The sequence below is a fragment of the Thamnophis sirtalis genome, unplaced genomic scaffold (genome assembly GCF_051295495.1).
Source record: "Thamnophis sirtalis isolate CommonGarterSnake01/CBP01778 unplaced genomic scaffold, rThaSir2_p1.2 scaffold_11, whole genome shotgun sequence".
Taxonomy (NCBI): domain Eukaryota; kingdom Metazoa; phylum Chordata; class Lepidosauria; order Squamata; family Natricidae; genus Thamnophis; species Thamnophis sirtalis.
The window spans coordinates 63,518,851-63,541,280 of record NW_028261391.1 but is presented as its reverse complement, the minus strand read 5'-3'; the positions used below and the strand labels follow the sequence as shown (position 1 = coordinate 63,541,280).

General features: G+C 42.9%; 1 protein-coding gene across 1 annotated transcript in view; it reads left to right on the top strand.

The window, feature by feature from the left end:
* The first annotated feature begins 4,044 nt into the window (after window positions 1-4,044).
* The window catches only part of CPXM2 (carboxypeptidase X, M14 family member 2), a 130,541-nt gene continuing 112,155 nt past the window's right edge, over window positions 4,045-22,430 (top strand). The window contains exon 1 of the mRNA XM_087725942.1: window positions 4,045-4,779. Coding sequence (XP_087582068.1) covers window positions 4,440-4,779 — 340 coding nt within the window. The 5' untranslated portion in view covers window positions 4,045-4,439. The remainder of the gene's footprint in view (window positions 4,780-22,430) is intronic.

The window sequence follows — 22,430 nt, the reverse complement described above, 5'->3', positions numbered from 1 at the left end:
TGGACAAACAATTGCCAAAGCACGGAGAGGTCTATAAAATTCCACTGTGGGTTAGGCAAAGCAGAAGGGGTGTAGTAACTATAACACTTGTCGCTTTTATTCTGGATTGGGGTCTAGCACCCAAAAGGCAAAAAAAGCAATTAAAAAAATGTGGCTTGCACTTGCTTAGAAGGTAGTCTGGGATGGAAAATATGGATATAAAACTCCATAAAGGATTAAAAATATTTCTGAGTTGCAGTCATTTGTCCGGTGCGCATTTGTCGGGTCACGAAAGAAAACAAAATATGGAATCTACATAGGTAAAAGTCCTATTTAAAGGTGTCCAATATCTTGACGGTTAATCTTTTAAAATGTCATAATCACTGTCAGCCATTCAGGCATTTTCAACCCATGCTGACTGTATGGATGGGAACTCTCCATGGCCTTCTATCCAGAGGTGGGCTCCTACAAGTTCGGACCTGTTTGGCTGAATATGTAGTAATTTAGCCTGCCACGCCCCTGAACCGATTCTCTCAGTGGCACCATAGATGCCGCCATCTTGTTTTTGGCTTCTGTGCATGCACAGAAGCATTTTAAGTACTGGGCCTGCACGCATAGCACACATGGAGCACGTGCACGCATCCCTGAGTGAAAGAGCAGTAGCAGCAGCCGGAACCCATCCCTGCTTCTGTCTCACACTACCTCCTTCAGATGCGCCATGGTCATTTCAGTGTCCTCTTTTACAGTGCACAACCAGCGGGTACTACGGTGCCCCCTTCTTCTTTTTCTGCTGTTCACCGCCCAGCATGATTGACTTTTCAACTGAGTCAGTTCCAGAGGTGGGTTCCTACCAGTTCGCACCTATTCGGTAGAACCGGTTTGTCAAATCTACCGAACCGGTTAGAAGAGGTTCCACCAGTGGACCCGGAAAGCAGGCCACACCTACAGAAGAGGCTCCAAAATTTTATGAAACCCACCACTAGGTCCTTGGATATGATTATTCTACACTATCATGCTCATATTTATAAAACTCAGTGCCTCTGTGAAAGGTAAGGATGACTACTGCGTTTGTGGTGCAAGGAGAACATTGCGTGTGTTGAAGTTGTTTTAACGCAAACCAAAGACGCTTTAAAAAAAAACAAATTTACATCATATTCTTATGCATGCCAGTGCTGTGTGTGAGGTTATTTAAGGTGGTATTGACAAGTGTCGTCGGCATCTTCATATCCGGTCACATGGGCGGCAAGCCACTCCCATCCGGTCACATGGGTGGCAAGCCACTCCCACAAAGGAAGCTCCACCCACAGAGAAGGTTCGAACAATTTTTGAAACCCACCACTGGAATGTGGGTATTAATTTCATGGTAAATTGCTTGGAAAAGTATAATCTGCATAACTATCATGGGCAGGATGCAATTCTCAGCCAATAATCTGACTTTAAGACCAGGCAAAAAGGGACTAACTTCTGTCCCATGAAAAAGGCCAAAGAAGTAGATAGAACAATAAGTATCAGAGCAAATAGACCCACAAACAGCATCTGTTTTTATCCTGCAGCAATTGTTAATTCCATTAAAGAGAAAAAGGGGATCCATTGAATTCAGTGAGCGTACATCTTCTATTTATTTGATACTTTGGACAAACAATTGCCAAAGCACGGAGAGGTCTATAAAATTCCACTGTGGGTTAGGCAAAGCAGAAGGGGTGTAGTAACTATAACACTTGTCGCTTTTATTCTGGATTGGGGTCTAGCACCCAAAAGGCAAAAAAAGCAATTAAAAAAATGTGGCTTGCACTTGCTTAGAAGGTAGTCTGGGATGGAAAATATGGATATAAAACTCCATAAAGGATTAAAAATATTTCTGAGTTGCAGTCATTTGTCCGGTGCGCATTTGTCGGGTCACGAAAGAAAACAAAATATGGAATCTACATAGGTAAAAGTCCTATTTAAAGGTGTCCAATATCTTGACGGTTAATCTTTTAAAATGTCATAATCACTGTCAGCCATTCAGGCATTTTCAACCCATGCTGACTGTATGGATGGGAACTCTCCATGGCCTTCTATCCAGAGGTGGGCTCCTACAAGTTCGGACCTGTTTGGCTGAATATGTAGTAATTTAGCCTGCCACGCCCCTGAACCGATTCTCTCAGTGGCACCATAGATGCCGCCATCTTGTTTTTGGCTTCTGTGCATGCACAGAAGCATTTTAAGTACTGGGCCTGCACGCATAGCACACATGGAGCACGTGCACGCATCCCTGAGTGAAAGAGCAGTAGCAGCAGCCGGAACCCATCCCTGCTTCTGTCTCACACTACCTCCTTCAGATGCGCCATGGTCATTTCAGTGTCCTCTTTTACAGTGCACAACCAGCGGGTACTACGGTGCCCCCTTCTTCTTTTTCTGCTGTTCACCGCCCAGCATGATTGACTTTTCAACTGAGTCAGTTCCAGAGGTGGGTTCCTACCAGTTCGCACCTATTCGGTAGAACCGGTTTGTCAAATCTACCGAACCGGTTAGAAGAGGTTCCACCAGTGGACCCGGAAAGCAGGCCACACCTACAGAAGAGGCTCCAAAATTTTATGAAACCCACCACTAGGTCCTTGGATATGATTATTCTACACTATCATGCTCATATTTATAAAACTCAGTGCCTCTGTGAAAGGTAAGGATGACTACTGCGTTTGTGGTGCAAGGAGAACATTGCGTGTGTTGAAGTTGTTTTAACGCAAACCAAAGATGCCTTTTAAAAAAAAAGTTTACATCCTATTCTTATGCATGCCAGTGCTGTGTGTGAGGTAATTTAAGGTGGTTCTGACAAGTGTCGTCGGCATCTTCATATCCGGTCACATGGGCGGAAAGCCACTCCCATCCGGTCACATGGGTGGCAAGCCACTCCCACAAAGGAGGCCACACCCACAGAGTAGGTTCGAACAATTTTTGAAACCCATCACTGGTCAGTTCTAATGATATGACCAAAGTATAACAGTTTCTGTCTGTCAATATTAGTTTTAAGTGGTATTTTGGTGAGGTTTAGTCTAGGACTCTTTTGTTATTTTGTTTTCAGTCCATAGCATGCGTAATAGTTGTCCTATCTGCCTTTTCCAGAGTCCAAGTCACGCAGCCTTAAGTAGCAATCGGAAAAATTATTGCGTTAACTAATCTGCACTTGGTTGTGAGACTGATGTCTTTATTCTTCCAGATGTTATTCATGCCAGACGTTGAGTTCTTCTAGGGCGATATATGCCTTCTGATCTCAGGGCTACTTTCATCAATTTTAAAGCCCAGGAAGATGAATCCCTTCACTGTTTCAATGGTGTCATTGTTGACATGCACCTTGACCTGTGCATTCCCAGCCAGGAGGTGACACTACTTGGCACCATATCTTCCGTAACTTTGAACTGATCCGTAAAGTTTTTTGGTGGTGAAAAATGCAGTAGATCCTGGGTCTTTCTCCAAGACAGACCTGTGTTGGCCAGTATAATAAGGTTTATACTATTTACCTACCACCACTATGGTGAGGTACGGTTGGGCTTTGAGTTGGGGGCTTTACAATGTACTCCTATGCATCTCTACTAAAAAGCAATAGTGCTTGTTCTCAGTTTATTGTGGGCCCAGGTTCAATATTAGCCTCTCCAGGATGTTAAGGGGACAGACTGTACAAATGAAAGAAGATCACTTTTCTATGCCGTTGATGATCTGCACCTGTTTTCTATCAAATGCTTGAAGAAGAATAGGCATTTTCACGGGTCTGCTTTCCTGTTTTCTAGAACAAGAATGTTCTGCTGAGGATTTCGGCTGCACCAGAGGAGAAAAATATGTTCCCTTTCTACTTCAGTTTCATCTAAACACATTACAGTCTACACAATCCAGGCAAGACAAAGGACACAATTTGTAACAAGGAATCGGATACCAAGGCTTGTGGCCAACTCACTTTCTGCCCATCCCCTACTTTATTGAATAAACAATGTCCAGACAGACTATTATATAGCAGCATTCAAAGACCCAGAATCTTAGGAGTCATGAGTTTAATTGAATTTTTAATGGGGAGTAGTGTAGGGGAGGGAAACAATCTCTTTAAAAGCTTGAGATGGAAAAATCACACCTATCAAGTATGTCTCTTTTCCTATATGCCTGCATATGTGTTTGGCTTTTAAGCTCTGCAGATCACATGAACTGTAGCTGTTTCCTCCTCCCTCCGCTTCCACTCCACACTCCGATTTCATTAGCTGCAACTTTTGCAAACTATTCCCAAAGCAGAAGCTCTAATCCCAGACTTTGCTCTTCATCTTGGATTTTACTAGCAAATAACTTTCTTTCTTTCTTTCTTTCTTTCTTTCTTTCTTTCTTTCTTTCTTTCTTTCTTTCTTTCTTTCCTTGCTTCCTTGCTTTTATCATTCTTTCTCTCTCCACTTAACTCTAGTCTGGAAAACTGCAGGGCTACATTGTTTTAGCACAACACAAACATGATGAAAAAGATTCTCCCTTTCCAGAAGATCTCCTTTCTTCAGGTCTACCTTGTTTTTTGTTATGTTGATCTGGCCCTGCTTGGCTTTATCACGTGGGCTCTCCCCATGGAGGACCAGGATTACTACCTACAAGAAATCATCAATAGGAATCATTATTATTCTTATCCGGATCCCAATGAGGACTTGTCACCTTTCACGGAGCAACCAAGAGAAAAAGACTTGAAACCTTCTGCAGAAATTGAGGTATCTCCAAGATTCAAACCAGGCAAGAAAGAGTACAAATCAAAGAAAATTATCAAACCAAGAAAGGATAAATCAACTCTGGAAACACCACCAGGTAACTTTCTTCCCTTGCTTTCAAATTTTAATATTTTAGATGGGTCACAAGGGATCTCTGCTTCTCTATAAGCATAAACTCATGCATAATCCAGCCTCTATTGCAAGTAAATTAAACAATTTGTTACTAAAAGCAGTGATTATGTTTACAGGGTAGTTTATCTCAAAACCTAGTAATTCTCTTTACTCTTTTAGGAAGACATGCTGTTGCTATCACTCTTTCTTTGGTCTCTTCATGTAAAGTTTTCAAAAAACCTTTTCTCTGTACTCAGCTTCCTTTTCTCCATGGCAGATGACCTCTGCTTGTCTAGTTAATATAGATATACATACAAAAGAAGTTTTATTGTGAAATTCATAGGGAAGAAAGGATATGAAATTTCTTTCTGGAACAACATGTGGATTTTGTCTTGTCTCATATGAAAGCTCTGCTCAACAATGATCAAAGGCGATAGTAGATAAAATTCAATTAATGTAAAATGAAAAACCCAAACAAACAGATAACAAAATAAAAGACTGCAATTCAAAGGCTTTTGGACATTCATCTCCGATTTTAGCAAATATATTATTATCCTCACTCTTTCTATATAATGATGTTTAAGATTTTAAGCCTTTATGTTGCTACAGTGTACTAAGACACCATAAAAATAGTGTTTTGCCCTATTTTTTTTCAGGTTCTGGTTTTATTTTATTTTTAAATACATTTTTTATATTAATTTTGTTCTTTGTTTTATTTATATGTTCCTGTAAAAAAAAGAAGGCAAGTCTTTCTAACAATAAACAATACAATGTGTTTACGAGATAGTTACAAGAACGTCATTTGTAATGCATCATGAAAACTGTCAGATACAACCACTCATGTATCAAATATTAAAAATAATATGTTTTTAATTATGAACAAAAATAAATGAATGAATTTCTTCCCTTCAAAGCTCTCTTGCTTGTACGCACTAAGAATGGGAGTGCAAGAGTTTTACTGTATTCCTCCTTACACTTTTCTTTGATTTGGTTCCGGAATTACATGCTTAAAGGCTGGACAGTTAGCCCAATCGTCTGGCACGGTAGGACTCTTGGAATGTGTTGGCACATCATGCACTGTTACATAACAATTACATCTTGAAATGGTGTCTTGTTGGATTAGTCTCATCTCAGCAAGAGACTTTGTGCTGCTGGAAGTGGACTGACAAATTACACTTGCCTCTCCAGGTCCATCTCTCTAGCTGAAAACCAGACACATTAATGTGCTGTTTTAGACAGCAATGGAAAAAGCATTTCTGCTACCCTTAAATAGTACTCCTGTTGGCCTAACCATGCAGGGCAGTCATGGATCTTAGTATAAGCAATGGGAATGCTGCCATTCCTTATTGTACAGCATCTTCAGGAAATAATTACTTTGTGCACAGGTGATTTTTAGAAAAGCTCTTGCGTGATTGTTTGGATAGATTCCTCTGGACAAACAAATTTCAGAACAAGCCTAGGGATATTGTTTACCCGGAGGCATAAAAGTGGAGAAACATGTAGATAAGCAACAATTAATCTTAATTGATACCTTTGTTTCTATTTGCAGAGTTAATGGTCCCTTTCTGTAATAAGGTATTCAAGAAAAACAGTAGATTAAAGGCTAAAGAAGATCATTCAAGTGGCAAACATTAAACATGCCCTCCATTTCTTTTTAGCTTTATGGGGCTAAATGCTTGTTGAATTAATAGGTGTTTGTTGCAAGCAATCAGTTGGGTCTCTGCTGGAATGAACCAAAGCCAAGGGATAAGAATTAGGAACATGTGATTTGTCCTTTGGTTGACAGCTATTACTGATCATTAGTTTGCTTTGAATCAGAAGTGGAATAAAATTTATATCAGAAGGTTACAGCTTCTTACATGCAATGCTCGCTTATGATGAGTGTACTCCAGAGGTGGGTTCCTACCAGTTTGCACCTATTCAGTAGAACTGGTTCGTCAAATCTACTGAACCGGTTAGAAGAGGTTCCACCAGTGGACCCGGAAAGCAGGCCACACCTACAGAAGAGGTTCCAAAATCTTTTGAAACCCACCACTGGTCCTTGGATATGATTATTCTACACTATCGTGCTCATATTTATAAAACTCAGTGCCTCTGTGAAAGGTAAGGATGACTACTGCGTTTGTGGTGCAATCAGAACATTGCGTGTGTTGAAGTTGTTTTAACGCAAACCAAAGATGCCTTTTAAAAAACAAGTTTACATCCTATTCTTATGCATGCCAGTGCTGTGTGTGAGGTAATTTAAGGTGGTTCTGACAAGTGTCGTCAGCATCTTCATATCCGGTCACATGGATGGCAAGCCACTCCCATCCGGTCACATGGGTGGCAAGCCACTCCCATCCGGTCACATGGGTGGCAAGCCACTCCCACAAAGGAGGCCACACCCACAGAGTAGGTTCGAACAATTTTGAAACCTACCACTGGTGTACTCCAATAAAGATGGAAATCTTGAATGCAGCTGTTACAGACATTATGCTCACAGGAAGTGGAGAGGTTTTGCTTTAGTTTCATTTCTATTGACTTGAACAAGAAATTTATTTTGATGGGAACTTTAGTTTACTCACATGCAAAACAATGCTAAAGGAGCAGCTTTCTCTTACATAGTGTTCGTTATGTTATGAAATAACCAGAAAGCAATAATCAGAAATAGCAGCTTTCCCTAAAGTCTATCAACTGTACTCTTGTAAACAGTAATAAATTTGTTTTGTATCAGAGTGGCAAGAAATCTGAATAACCAAATTGTTGGTGCCAATCATTGGCTGAAGAGGGAATAAGGGTTGCCATATTGGTATAGAATGTCATGGCCATGACTTCCTTTCCAAGCCTTGGAAGCCTTTGACCACATAACTTTGGATAGCTGGCCTCCATTTAATATTTGTAGAGATATGCAATTTTTTATTTTATTTTTGGAGCCCCATGCTAATAATGGGCAAAGTTAAATAAGAGATCAGCTCTTCTTTCTTCTCTTTCTGTTTCTTTGTTCCAAAGTAAGCTGCTAGGGGAGGAAAGTAGCAGACTTGCCAAAGGTTTGACTTGATTACTTGCAGAAGGCTTTTGAAAATAATTTCATGAACCACATAATCTTTATCTGTGCTTTACGGGATGAGAATTAAAAGGAAGATTTGGCAAGCATTTTTAGCCAAGGTTATAAAATCTGCAGGATGGAAGAGGGGAAACCTGGATTCTTCTAACACATGGATGACCAACAGGGGCCATTATTCAGTAATGGTAGGGATAGAGTTACTGCAAAGACTGGAATTCCCATTGTTTTTTTTGATTATTTCTTACCTGTAGTTATGTCCGTCCGTTCCCCCCCCCCACCACTGGTGCTGATAGTTACAAGCAGGAAAGCAAGCATCTGAATATAGAACAACAGACTTGGAAGGGACCTTGGAGGTTTTCTAGTCCAACCCTCTGTTCAAGCAGGTGATCCTATACCATTCCAGTCCAATCTCTTCTTAAAGCCTTCAGTAATAGAGCACCCACAACTTCTGGAGGCAAGTCATTCTACTAATTGTTCTGTCAGGAAACTTCTCCTTAGTTCTAGATTAGATCTCTCCTTGATAATTTTCCATCTGTTGCTTCTTGTCCTGCCCTCAGGTACTTTGGCGAGGTTGATCCCCTCTTCTCTACGAAAGGCTCCCAAATATTGGGAGACTGCTATCATGCTGCTCCTACTCCTCTTTGTTAAACTAGACATACCAGTTCCTGCAACCGTTCTTCATATGTTTTAGTCTCCAGTCCCCTAATCATCTTTGTTGCTCTTCTCTGCACTCTTTCTAGAGGCCCAACATCTTTTTTGTATCGTGATGACCAAAATGAGGTGCAGTTTCCAAGTGTGGTGTTACAAAACAGTATAAATTGGCACCAACACTTCATGTTAGTGAAGTATTAGTGACATTTCATATGATCCTATATTATCCCTCTGTTGATTCAGCCCTTTGTAGGATTGCATTGGCTTTTTTGGCAGCTGCAACACACCGCTGATTATAGAAAGAACCCTTCCGATTCACACATTAAAGAAACTTCCAACTTCACCAAATGCAGCCTGAATCAAATTGTTGAAATTTGGTGACAAAATGGTATAATGATGGCACAATTCTAAGGCCATTTTGGGTGTGTGTGGGGTGGGGGAGGTTAAGGATGGAAATGGAAATGGAAGGCCAACATTTCTATTTTCACCTGAACTTTTATCATTCTTTTGCATGAAAATTTCAGAGTGCAAACTTGGGGTGCTGTGTTCCTGCAAATGGGGTATAGCCTATAAGCGGTAGATTGTCCACCTGTCCTAACATATCTGAGGCCCACGAGAAGGAGAACTGATGAATGAGATTTACATCAATATGATCCGCCAGTTTCATTTTCATTATTCTATCTATACTGACATTCTATGTCTAGAATCCTCTCACACATGTGCACCCTTCAATTCCCTTAAGAAGAAAAGGGAAGCAATCCTTCTTCCCCTGATGCCTTATAAAATATTAGATATCCTTTAGAGAAGAAAAATGAACGACTCATTTCTTCCCATTCCCTCTACTGATCACGAGAGAACAAATACAACAATCCTCTTTTTAAATTTTAATTGTTCTCCAGGCTTTTTCAACGTTTGTTGTACCTACTGGCCAAAAATTGTTCGAACCTACTCTGTGGGTGTGGCCTCCTTTGTGGGAGTGGCTTGCCACCCATGTGACTGGATGAGAGTGGCTTGCTGCCCATGTGACCGGATATGAAGATGCCGACGACACTTGTCAGAACCACCTTAAATTACCTCACACACAGCACTGGCATGCATAAGAGTAGGATGTAAACTTGTTTTTTAAAAGGCATCTTTGGTTTGCGTTAAAACAACTTCAACACACGCAATGTTCTGATTGCACCACAAACGCAGTAGTCATCCTTACCTTTCACAGAGGCACTGAGTTTTATAAATAGGAGCATGATAGTGTAGAATAATCATATGCAAGGACCAGTGGTGGGTTTCAAAAAATTTTGGAAGCTCTTCTGTAGGTGTGGCCTGCTTTCCGGGTCCACTGGTGGAACCTCTTCTAACCGGTTCGGTAGATTTGACGAACCGGTTCTACCGAATAGGTGAGAACTGGTAGGAACCCACCTCTGCTACTGGCTGACTTCATTTGGGAGGTGTTGCTCCAGTAAGCTGTGAGATGTTTTGGAAAGAGATTTATTTCCTTCCCGCTGACTGGAAAAAGGAGCTGGGAGGAATGGAACAAGCAGGTTAAAAAGTATTCTTCTGGTAGGTCACTAAGAGTGTAGGCCTGATTAACAACATTGAAAAAAAAACATTCCCTGCTAATCAACTCTAGAGGTTGAGTGATGTTTTAAAGTGAAATGGAAAAAAATAATTTCGTATTTTTATCTTAGTGGCCTGATGTCCAACATTGTATTTTTGTTAAAAAAAATATCAACTGCCTGAGAATCAGGCTTTGTATCAAGTCATGAACATATGGAACATATTGTGAGAAATGTTTGCATCAATGGATAAATGTCATTTATTGTCTGCAAACAGACCCCAATAAGTTTTCAACTGGTCGGTCCATATTAGCAACTGTTCCCACATCCTCTGTAAATCAGGCCTAGTATTCCATAAGCAGGCACGCTGGTGCTCCCCAGATATGTTGAATTTCAATTCTTTTCTCATTTAGCATGAAAAGTACTAGAGGACTGTGGAAGCTGTAGACCCAAACATCTGGAGAACATCTGCTTGATATGCGTCATAGGATTATGGGAAGGATTATTGAGACGATGGTACATGAAAGGCTTTATACATATTTAGGCAATATCTCCTAAATCCCAGTTGCCAGATGCTACATTGCTGAATGGGAAAGAAGTTGACGTTCAACACATCTGGAAGCCACCAGGTAGCCTAGGTCTGAAATGCATCATTTCTCAGCCTGATTTATACAGGATGTGGGAATAGGTGCTGATATGGGGCCACCAATTAAAAGGTTATTGGGTCTATGTTTACATATAATAAATGACATACGTCCACTGATATGTACATTTCACATGATACATTCCTTAGATGTACAGCTTAATACAATGCCCCAGCTCATATCATTGTGACTATTAGCCTTGCTAGGAGAAGATGATGGGAATTCTAATCCAGCAGCATCTGACGACTCAAGTTTGTAAAATGTGGCAAGAGGTTTTCCTGTCTTCCATTCTTTACAGCATCCTGATCAGAGAACTACCCAACCATAACATATTCTCTTTGCCTTTTATATAAAGATTTTCTTGGCAGAAGAAGATCACATAGGATGAATACTGTTTTCCATCCAAGTAAGCCTAAGACAAAAATATCTAGGCATCATTGCCAGATGTGTTTCATTTAAGGGAACATTCTTTATTCCACAATGCTTTCATGCCAAATGTTTCTTTTTCCATAATATTACCTTCTGTGTCCACAAACAGCACTTCAAACCACATGATGTTACTAATATTTTCAGCCCCTTGAAAAGCCAAAACTGCAATTTTTAATAGAACAATAAACAATAGTTCTCTTTATTGTACACATGCCATTGGTCCAATTAGGCTGGGTCAACTGGGAATTCTGGGAATTCTCAGGACATCTGCAGGCCACTGACAGAAGAAGGATGGTGAATGTCAAGAAACAGTGTTAGGGAGTATATATGGCAGTGGTGGGTTTCAAAAATTTTTCGAATCTACTCTGTGGGTGTGGCCTCCTTTGTGGGAATGGCTTGCCACCCATGTGACCGGATGGGAGTGGCTTGCCAGCCATGTGACCGGATAGGAAGATGCCGACGACACTTGTCAGAACCACCTTAAATTACCTCCAGAATGCAGCCGCGCGAGCGATTATGGGTGCACCCCGGTACACCATGTCACACCTATCCTCTGTGAGTTGCACTGGCTACCTGTTGGTCTCCGGAGACACTTCAAGGTGCTACTCATTACTTTTAAAGCCCTACATGGTATTGGACCTGGGTACTTGAGAGACCGCCTCCTGCCAATCACCTCCCTACGACCAATTAGATCCCACAGATTAGGCCTCCTCCGAATACCATCCGCTAGCCAATGTCGACTGTCGACCCCTCGGGGGAGGGCCTTCTCTGTGGCTGCTTTGGCTCTCTGGAACGATCTCCCCGTGGAGATCCGGACCCTCACCACCCTTCCGGCTTTCCGCAAAATCACTAAGACCTGGCTATTCCGGCAGGCCTGGGGCTGATGAGTTCCCGGCCCCACTTAAACTGTTGTGACTGTTGTTTTGTTTTTAACTTGCTTGTCTTGTGTTCTGTTTGTATTCCCCTTCCCTTTGGTTTGTTAGCCACCCTGAGTCTCTCGGGAATAGGGCGGCATACAAGTTGAATAAACAAACATTCCAACAAATATGTGTTTTCTTTCTCTCTTTCTCTCTTTTTCCTTCCTTTTGTCTCTCTGTCCCTTTTTCCTTTTTTTCTTTAATCTCTCACTTTTTCTTTCTTTTTTCTTTTTTATTTATTTCTTCCTTTCTTTCTCTTTCTCTCTCTGTGAGTCTCTGTGTGTGTGTGTGTGTGTGTGGTGGGTTTCAAAATTTTTTGGAACCTCTTCTGTAGGTGTGGCCTGCTTTCCGGGTCCACTGGTGGAACCTCTTCTAACTGGTTTGGTAGATTTGGCGAACCGGTTCTACCGAACTGGTGCGAACTGGTAGGAACCCACCTCTGATATATGGAGATCCAACTTAATAGTATCTTTAGTCTTTTGTGCCTTGTGCTGCATGAGAACAAAGCCCTTCTATTTCAGAGTTAAACAATGTGCACTTCAAATGACTTTAAATATAGGAGACTTACAACCCCAGTTGGGACAGGAATTTCAGTCATAAGTTGTTGGAGTCATGGCACCCATATGACTGGATCTGATTTTTTTTTGCAGTTTTTACAGTAGTTGTTAAGTGAATCACACAGTTCTCTAGCAAATCCATTCTTCTGAATGGGCCCTTTTTGCTGTAAACTGGCAAAACACACTGTAAATATCTCAAATCATGTTAACATGATTTTGAGATGCTGCAACGAACTGTAAATGTGAGATGATTGCCGAGTGCCTATAAGGCAGTTATGTGACTGTGGTGTGTGTGAGTGTGTGTGTGAACACACACAGCCATGGAGAAAACACCCTTTCTGAGGTCGTGTAACTTTGAAGTATCATTAAACAACTGTTTATATGTTGAATATTATCTTTATCATTGAGAATGGGAAGCTTCCATAGAAAGGAACATGCATTACTTAGTGTACAAGATATGCTATATCCTACTTTAAAAATGCCATTTATTTTGTCTGCCTAGACCAGTGGTTCGCAACCATTTCTTCACCCCGGACTCCCTTTAAATATGGACCATGGCCATGTGTTGTGGCTCAGTAGGAGCCTTTGGAGCTGCTATCAGAGTAGAAACCTCCTGTGAGTGGTTTCAGGATGCTCACAGGAGAGGATAACGAGCAGCTGTGGCTCGTTAAGGATCTCCTCCTGCGGATAAAAGACGGATGGTGCCATGCCCTAGTTGCAGAAGTCAACGTTCGTTCGTTCGTTCCATTCCATTCCTGTTCTAGTCAAGGTTCCCCATTCGTGTTCATGATTCAAAGAAACCAACTTGGAGAAGTGGTTTGCTGTAAGAGTTTGTTTTTGCATTTGCTGTTTAACTTTTTGCCAGATAATTTATCTATGTTTATTTTGGGCTGGCAGCCAGCAAAAGCCGGGACTGATAAAAATATTTCCTTTGAAGTTCTGTTTGGCTGTAGTTTTTGAACGGGCAAGGTGGGGGCCAGAACAGCCATGGACCACTAAGACTTAACTCAAGGGTTAAATCATAACATTTATTCAAGCCTCCATAGACCTTCTGTGGTGACATCATGGCTCCCAGATTGAGAACCACTGACCTAGGTGATATCCCCTGGGCAACCTTTTTCCTTAAAGGCCTCATTTCATGAGAAGGTTTTCTGAAATCAGAAGAACTCTGGATATACCTTCTCTCCTGACATGCGTTATTTTGCTTTCTCACACAACATTTCTATATAGCTATCCAAATATTAATAGAACCCTCACTGTTTAAGAAAAGATAATATCTAATATATAGATCAATTTTAAAAAAAACAGTAACTTGAGGCAGTATTAAAAAAAAAACATACCAAAATGATGTATCCACAAAGCCAGGCTTGGTTAACATTTTGGTTAACAAATCTCTGGAAGGAGGTTGAGATCCATAAGGGAGATGTCACTGCTTCTTCACTTATTAACCAAGAAAGAAACCACTCAACTCCATTTTGCAGAATTAAGAGTACTTTTACTGATTATAAGTAAATAGAAGCTAAGCAAAGCTGGATCTGAGCAAAAGCGCGCGCAAAGCAGTAGATATCAATACATGACCCATTCCCCTCCCCTTGGTAACCCCAGTCCATAGTCCAATCCAATATCTCCACAGCTGTCAGGTGGGAGACATCTTCAAAAATCATCATCAGGTTGGTATGGCGGACAGTTGGCCTTGGCGGGAAACTCCCCTCCCTGCCACATGCGCAGTAGATGGTGAGAACAACTCCCAATTAACAGTCCTCCTGTACAGATTAATTCCCTCATCCAAATACCATGCCCTCCCTCCCCATTTCAATGGCAGCCGAAAAGCAAGCAGCAAAACAGAGGCTGACAGGAGACATCATAACAGAGAAGGTATGCTTCCTATCCTTTGCCAGATGGCATCACTTCATCTAAGAGAATGGGAGAAGGCCCACTTAGCTGGATCTAGTGGAACAGGTAGAAACCACAGGGGTCAGCGTTATGGATCACAATTCAGATTCAGACTCTGAGTCCGATTCTGACAATGGTGTGCCAACTGAGTTTGTGGATTGCCAGCCTAGTCATGATATATCTCAGGAGGCTGAGGAATCCCAAACATCTCCTGATCAGCTGGAGCAGTCACATGATGAGATGCAACCTCCAAGCCACAGCTCTGGATGCACGTGACCCATCAAAACCGCGCTTGACTAAGCTGCGCCCGATTAAACCGCGTCGCTGACGTCATCAACAGGGCGACAACAGCCAGCGCGGAGAAAGAAGGGTGCTTTAAATAGCGCTTTGAAAGCAAGCCGATTCAACTTAAGGTAAGGGTTAGGTTTAGGGTTAGCTTTAGGGTTAGGGTTAGGGTTAGGTTAAGGGTTAGGGTTAGGGTTAGGTTTAGGGTTAGGTTAAGGGTTAGGGTTAGGGTTAGGGTTAGGGTTAGGGTTAGGGTTAGGGTTAGGGTTAGGGTTAGGTTAAGGGTTAGGTTTAGGGTTAGGTTTAGGGTTAGGTTAAGGGTTAGGTTTAGGGTTAGGTTTAGGATTAGGTTTAGGGGGGTTAGGTTTAGGTTAAGGGTTAGATTAAGGGTTAGGGTTAGGTTTAGGGTTAGGTTAAGGGTTAGGATTAGGTTTAGGGTTAGGTTAAGGGTTAGGTTTAGGGTTAGGTTTAGGGTTAGGTTTAGGGTTAGGTTTAGGATTAGGTTTGGGGGGGTTAGGTTTAGGTTTAGGGGTTAATTTTAGGTTTAGGGTTTACAGCGTGATTCTGTCTCCGCGCTGTTGTCGCCCTGTTGATGATGTCAGAGACGCGGTTTAGTCGGGCGCGGTTTAGTCGAGCGCGGTTTTGTGATGGAACCCTGGATGCATGCAGTGAAAAGCAGGGCTACGCCAGTCCATGAGACTTCTCCCTAGGCAAAGGTTCATGGCCTGAGTAATTTGCGCCAGCTGGCTGCAGTCATATTCACTGGCTTTGCCAGTTTGTGTTGAAAACAATCAACTAGAATCCTAGTTCATGACTCTGGTTCCCGTGTTTACTTACTCTCGACCCCTTGACTAATGGACTGGCTAACTACCCTATTTGGCACTTTGAAGCCTGCAATGAATTTGGACCATTCTGAACCAACTTGAAGCGTCTAAAGAACAGCCTCACGGAGACTCCATTGCAACAATCCATCGCTACCACCTGAGAGTTACTCAGGCAGAAAAACTGTCTTGATCAGAAGCCTAGAAGGAAAAGATAAGTAGTTTTACAAACAGCTTAAAATAAACTCTCACACAATGATTTTGTAATTAGATAAAGGCCTCTGTGAAATTACGTTAACAAATGTGTATCAGATTCTAGGACTACAGGCTAACCATTTCCGTCATGCCACCCTGAACTAGATTTAGATGCAGACTTTTCTGCTTTTTTGAAATTGCCAAGTAACAACCTGGTTCGTGGTTTGCCTATTTTACTTGTCAATTTCTTGCCTCCTATAAAAAATATGTCCTCCATAGACATAAACATTTTTGAAAAAAGAACCTGAAGGAACAATACATGTCTGGAGAAAGAGAGAAATTGTGAATGGGTAAATTTCAGACTAAGAGAGTTTCAAACTAATCAGGGATTAAAGATGCTGAACTTGTTACCTGGAAAGCTGGGTTCAAGACCCAAGGACTATGCAATGGGATGAGCTCAGAGGTGGGTTCCTGCCAGTTCGCACCTATTCGGTAGAACCGGTTCGTCAAATCTACCGAACCGGTTAGAAGAGGTTCCACCAGTGGACCCGGAAAGCAGGCCACACCTACAGAAGAGGTTCCAAACTTTTTTGAAACCCACCACTGGTCCTTGGATATGATTATTCTACACTACAGGGCAGCTAAAAGATCACATATAGCCTCCCTGGTTGCATCCGCTGAGTCCCGTCCAGCCGCCCTGTTTAGGATAACCCGCTCCCTATTGAACAAAAGGGAGACGGGGGAACCCTTGCAGGGCAGAGCTGAAGAATATGCCCAATTCTTAGCGGACAAAATTGCTCGGTTTCGAACGGACTTGGACTCCACACCTGCAGTTCCAGCCGAGGCACAGGGGGACCAAGTAGAACAGCTCTGGGTTGAGTTTCAGGAGGTTACCCCCGGGGATGTGGACAAGGCCATGAGAGCTGTAAGTTCCTCCACCTGTGTTCTGGATCCGTGTCCCTCATGGCTGGTCTCTAACTGCAGTGAGGTGACACGAGGCTGGATCCAGGCGGTTGTAACCGCCTCCCTTCGGGAGGGGAACTTCCCCGCCGCACTGAAAGCGGCGGTGGTGAGACCCCTCCTGAAGAAACCATCCTTGGATCCAGCTGCCCTTAACAACTATCGCCCGGTCTCCAACCTCCCCTTCCTGGGGAAGGTTGTTGAGAAGGTGGTGGCCTTCCAGCTCCAACGGTCCTTGGAGGAAGCAAACTATCTAGACCCCTTCCAGTCAGGCTTCAGACCCGGTTACAGCACAGAAACCGCTTTGGTCGCATTGATGGATGATCTTGGAGAGCCAGAGATGAAGGACATTCCTCCATCCTGGTCCTCCTTGACCTCTCAGCGGCTTTCGATACCATCGACCATGGTATCCTTCTGCGACGACTGCGGGAGGTGGGAGTGGGAGGCACCGTGTTACGGTGGTTCTCCTCCTACCTCTCGGACAGGTCGCAGTCGGTGTTAGTGGGAGGGCAGAGATCGTCCCCAAGGCCCCTAAAATATGGGGTGCCGCAGGGTTCGGTCTTATCCCCCCTACTATTCAACATCTACATGAAACCGCTGGGAGAGATCATCCGCAGGCACGGGATTAGATACCATCAATATGCGGACGATACTCAATTGTATCTGTCCGCCCCGTGCCAAATCAATGAAGCGGTTGACGTGATGAGCCGGGGGCTTGAAGCCGTCATGGACTGGATGAGGAGTAACAAGCTTGTGCTCAACCCAGAAAAGACCGAGTGGCTGTTGTGTTTTCCTCCCAAAGATTTGGCCAATAATCCAACACTCAGGCTGGGGGGTCAAATTTTACACCCCTCAGAGAGGGTCCGCAACTTGGGAGTCCTCCTGGATCCACAGCTGTAATTCGACCACCATATAGCGGCTGTGACCAGGGGGGCATTCGCCCAGGTACGCCTGGTGCGCCAGTTGCGACCCTACCTGAATCGGGAGGCCCTCACAACAGTCACTCGGGCCCTTGTGACCTCTAGGCTGGAATACTGCAACGTGCTCTACATGGGGCTGCCCTTGAGGAGCATCCGGCGACTTCAGCTAGTACAGAATGCAGCCGCGCGAGTGATTGCGGGTACACCCCGATTCACCCGCATTACACCTATCCTCCGCGAGCTGCGCTGGCTACCTGTCGATCTCCGGATGCGCTTCAAGGTGCTACTGATCACCCATAAAGCCCTACATGGCAGTGGATCTGGATACTTGAGAGACCGCCTTCTGCCAATTACCTCCCTACGACCTATAAGATCCCATAGATTAGGCCTCCTCCGCATTCCATCGGCCAGCCAGTGTCGGCTGGCAACCACAAGGAGGAGGGCCTTCTCAGCAGTGGCCCCGACCCTTTGGAACGAGCTCCCCATAGAGATTCGTACCCTCTCCACCGTCCAAGCCTTCCGCACAGCCCTGAAGAACTGGCTCGCCCGTCAGGCCTGGGGATAAGGATTCCTACCCCGCCCGAATGTTGTATGCATGTTGTTCATTATTTTATTATGTGTTGTAATCTCAAATGTTGTATTTCCCCCTTCCCTGGTTTTCTGTGAGCCGCCCTGAGTCCCCTCAGGGAAAAGGGCGGCCTACAAATGCAAATAAAACCTCTAAACCTCTAAACCACTATCATGCTCATATTTATAAAACTCAGTGCCTCTGTGAAAGGTAAGGATGACTACTGCGTTTGTGGTGGAATCAGAACATGGCGTGTGTTGAAGTTGTTTTAACGCAAACCAAAGATGCCTTTTGAAAAACGAGTTTACATCATATTCTTATGCATGCCAGTGCTGTGTGTGAGGTAATTTAAGGTGGTTCTGACAAGTGTCGTCGGCATCTTCATATCCGGTCACATGGGCGGCAAGCCACTCCCATCCAGTCACATGGGCGGCAAGCCACTCCCACAAAGGAGGCCACACCCACAGAGTAGGTTTGAACAATTTTTGAAACCCACCACTGGATGAGCTCCTGTTACTTGCCCCAGCTCCTGCCCACCCAGCAGTTTGAAAGCATGAAAATGCAAGTAGAGAAATATGTACTTCAGTGGGAGAGGTGACAGCATTCCATGTGCCTTGGCATATAGTCATAATGGCCACATGACCATGGAAGGATCTCCAGACAATGCTTTTTTCTCTTGGCTAAGAAACAGAAATGAGTCAGACTGGATAGGGGAAACCTTTACCTTTAAATTTGAAACTACAGAAAGGCATGTATGGAATAAAAGAGGATTCTATAACTGGATGAATAGATTTCAAGATCTCTTTCAGGAATTCTCTCCATCCTATAATTTAAAATTATGGGAAGAAACTCCATTTATTTGTTCCAAGTGGATGAAAGGGAAGTGTTAAGCGAAATAGTAAAAATATTATCCTGAGTTCATCATAAATGATAGAAAATTACTGGGAAGATTGAACTGTAATTATAAATTTATCTTCCCACAAGGTAATTAGCAGAGATGACAAATCTATTTATTTCCATCTATCTCACTTCCATGTATTTTCAGGCTCAAATCTGTTCTGTCTTATCTTCATCTATTTTTTATATAAATGTGTATTTTTGAATGTTCCATAGTATAAACATTTTGTACTAATAATTTCATTTTTGAATTAATTATCCCTATTTTTTCTGAACAACTTTTTCTCATGCAGGTATGATACACATAATTGTCCTTAATATGCATTTTTTACACACATGAACATTTATAGGAATGTGCAATCTGGAAAATTTCCCCCCAGCACCTGCTTTGAGAAATGCAAGATTAGTTCACTTAAAATGCAAGCAGAATAAATCCCCAACAATGTTGTTTATACTTTCCTCCCAAATAAAGAACGATGGCTATCCCGAAGAGCTTGCATATTGAAATAGGTCTACCACAATTTTTGGACAAGATAAATTTTTCCTTCTGATTCCTAGATTTCTCTTCCCAAGCTCCCTCTTTTGTTCAAGCCTTCATCTCTATATGTGACAGTACATATGGTGAGGTTATCCAACACTGGCCAAGCAAGAGATATACATTTATTTTGAATTATACAGGTAGGCCCTGACTTACAACCATAATTGAGCCGAAGATTTCTGTTGTTAAATGAGATATTTGTTAAGTAGTTTTGCCCCATTTTACGACCTTTCTTGCTACAGGTGTTAAGTGAATCACTGCAGTTGATAAGTTAGTTACACGATTGTTAAGTGAATCTATAGCAATAGCAGTTAGACTTATACCCCGCTTCATAGGGCTTTCAGCCCTCTCTAAGCGGTTTACAGAGTCAGCATATTGCCCCCACAGTCTGGGTCCTCATTTTACCCACCTCAGAAGGATGGAAGGCTGAGTCAACCTTGAGCCGGTGAGATTTGAACCACTGAACTGCAGATAACAGTCAGCTGAAGTGGCCTGCAGTACTGCACCCTAACCACTGCGCCACCTCGGCTCTATCTGGTTACCCCATTGCCAGAAGGTCACAAAAGGGGATCGCATGACCTCGGGACTCTGCAAAGGTCATAAATATGAACCAGTTACCAAGCACCTGAATTTTGATCACATCATCATGGGGATACTGCAAAGATCATAACTGTGAAAAATGGTCATAAGTCACATTTTTCAGGGCCATTGTAACTTTCAACATTCACTAAAACGAACTGCTGTAAGTTGAGAACTACCTATACTTTTCAAGGACAATAAGAGGGAGCATGGTGTGATGATAACATTGTTTAAATTGGAAAGAAGATAACTTTTAGACAAGACTTCATACTTTGGGGTTCCTTCCTTGACTGTATGGCTGATGTTTGGGCCACTGAAATATGGTACCATTCCAGGGATGAACTCCAGCAGGTTCTGACAGGTTCTGGAGAACTGGTAGTGGAAATTTTGATTAGTTTGGAGAACCAGTAGCGGAAATTTGGAGTCGTTCGGAGAACCAGCAAATGCAACTTCTGGCTGGCCCCAGACTGGGGTGGGAATGGACATTTTGCAGTATCCTTCCCCTGGCATGCCCACCAGGCCACGCCCACCAAGTCACACCCACCAAGTCACACCCACCAGGCCACACCCACCAAGTCACACCCACCAAGTCACACTCACCAGGCCACACCCACCAGGCCATGCCCACCAAGTCACGCCCACCAGGCCACACCTACCAGGCCACACTCACCAAGTCATGCCCACCAGGCCACACCCACCAAGCCACACCCACCATGCTATGCCCACAGAACCGGTAGTAAATTTATTTGAATTTCACCACTGCACCACTCCAAATTTCAATGGCCTGATCGCTGAGGGTTCTTAACAGCATATTGTTTGGCATACAGGTAGTCTTTGACTTATAACCATTCATTTATGACAGTTCAAAATTACAACAACCCTTCAATAAAAGAGACTTATATTGTTTTTTGTACCATTGTAGCAGAGGTGGGTTCCTACCAGTTCACACCTATTCGGTAGAACCGGTTCGTCAAATCTACCGAACCGGTTAGAAGAGGTTCCACCAGTGGACCCGGAAAGCAGGCCACACCTACAGAAGAGGTTCCAACAATTTTTTGAAACCCACCACTGCATTGCAGTATCTCCATGGTCACATGATCAAAATTTAGACGCTTAGCAAATGGTTCCAATGTCTCACCTTTTGTAACCATCTTGCAAGCAAAGTCAACAGGGAGGCCACATTCATTTGAATTGAATTGAATTGAATTGAATTGAATTTTATTATTTGTATGCAACGACATGACCAATTTAACAGCTGCAGTGGTTCACTTAATAACTGTGGCAAAAAAAAGGATGTGAAATGGGGCAAAACTAACTTAACCACTGTCTTATTGAGAAACAAAAAATTTGGACTCAACTGTGGTCATCAGTTAAGGACTTACACCTGTATACACATTGTATGGAGCTAAGGTTGGTTTAGCCTTAGCGTGTCAGCATCTACCAACTATGAAGAACAATTTGTCACCTTGCCTGAAAATAACTAAAACTAATATATCTTTACAAACATGTGCGATTGCTCTAGTCCTGAAAGCTGAAGTCACTGTACATCTTGCTACCACAGGAGTCAGCAACCTGAGGCTCTGGAGCTGCATGTGGCTCTTTCACCACTCTGCTGCAGCTCCCTTTTGTTGGTCGGCTCCACAATTGATAGCTTTCGGTTAGGACAGGTAGAGGAAAAAAGGATGCTGCACTAGGAGGAGACTCTATGGTGGGGAGAACCGGACTTCTGGTTGGCTTCAGAATTGAAGTGGGGGGGGGGGGGCTTCCGGTTAGGACTTTGTGGCTCTTTGAGTCTTTAAGGTTGCCGACCCCTGTCCTACTAGGAATATACCAGTATGTATTTTCTTTTCCTTCTACACAGGTCTAGTCTTTATGAAGTCTAATAAATATCTGAGCAGAGATCATAAAACAGCATAATTTCCTTGAAACATAGAACAACCATTGGAGGAAAAAAAACTTACTTTTGCTGCATTCCAAGCCATTTTGTAAAATATCTTAAGAATGTGACGGGGAATATCCAGGCAGAGTTATTCGTGGCAGTCCTTAAAAGGAAGATTAAGGGCCATAAATGAACAACAAAACCCTGACTGAGGGTTCAGTATTTAGGATTAACCTGAAATATCTCACCTCTGCAGCTTTCATGTTAGCCAGTTACTAACATATTTCAAAGAATAGTTCCGTGGTGGT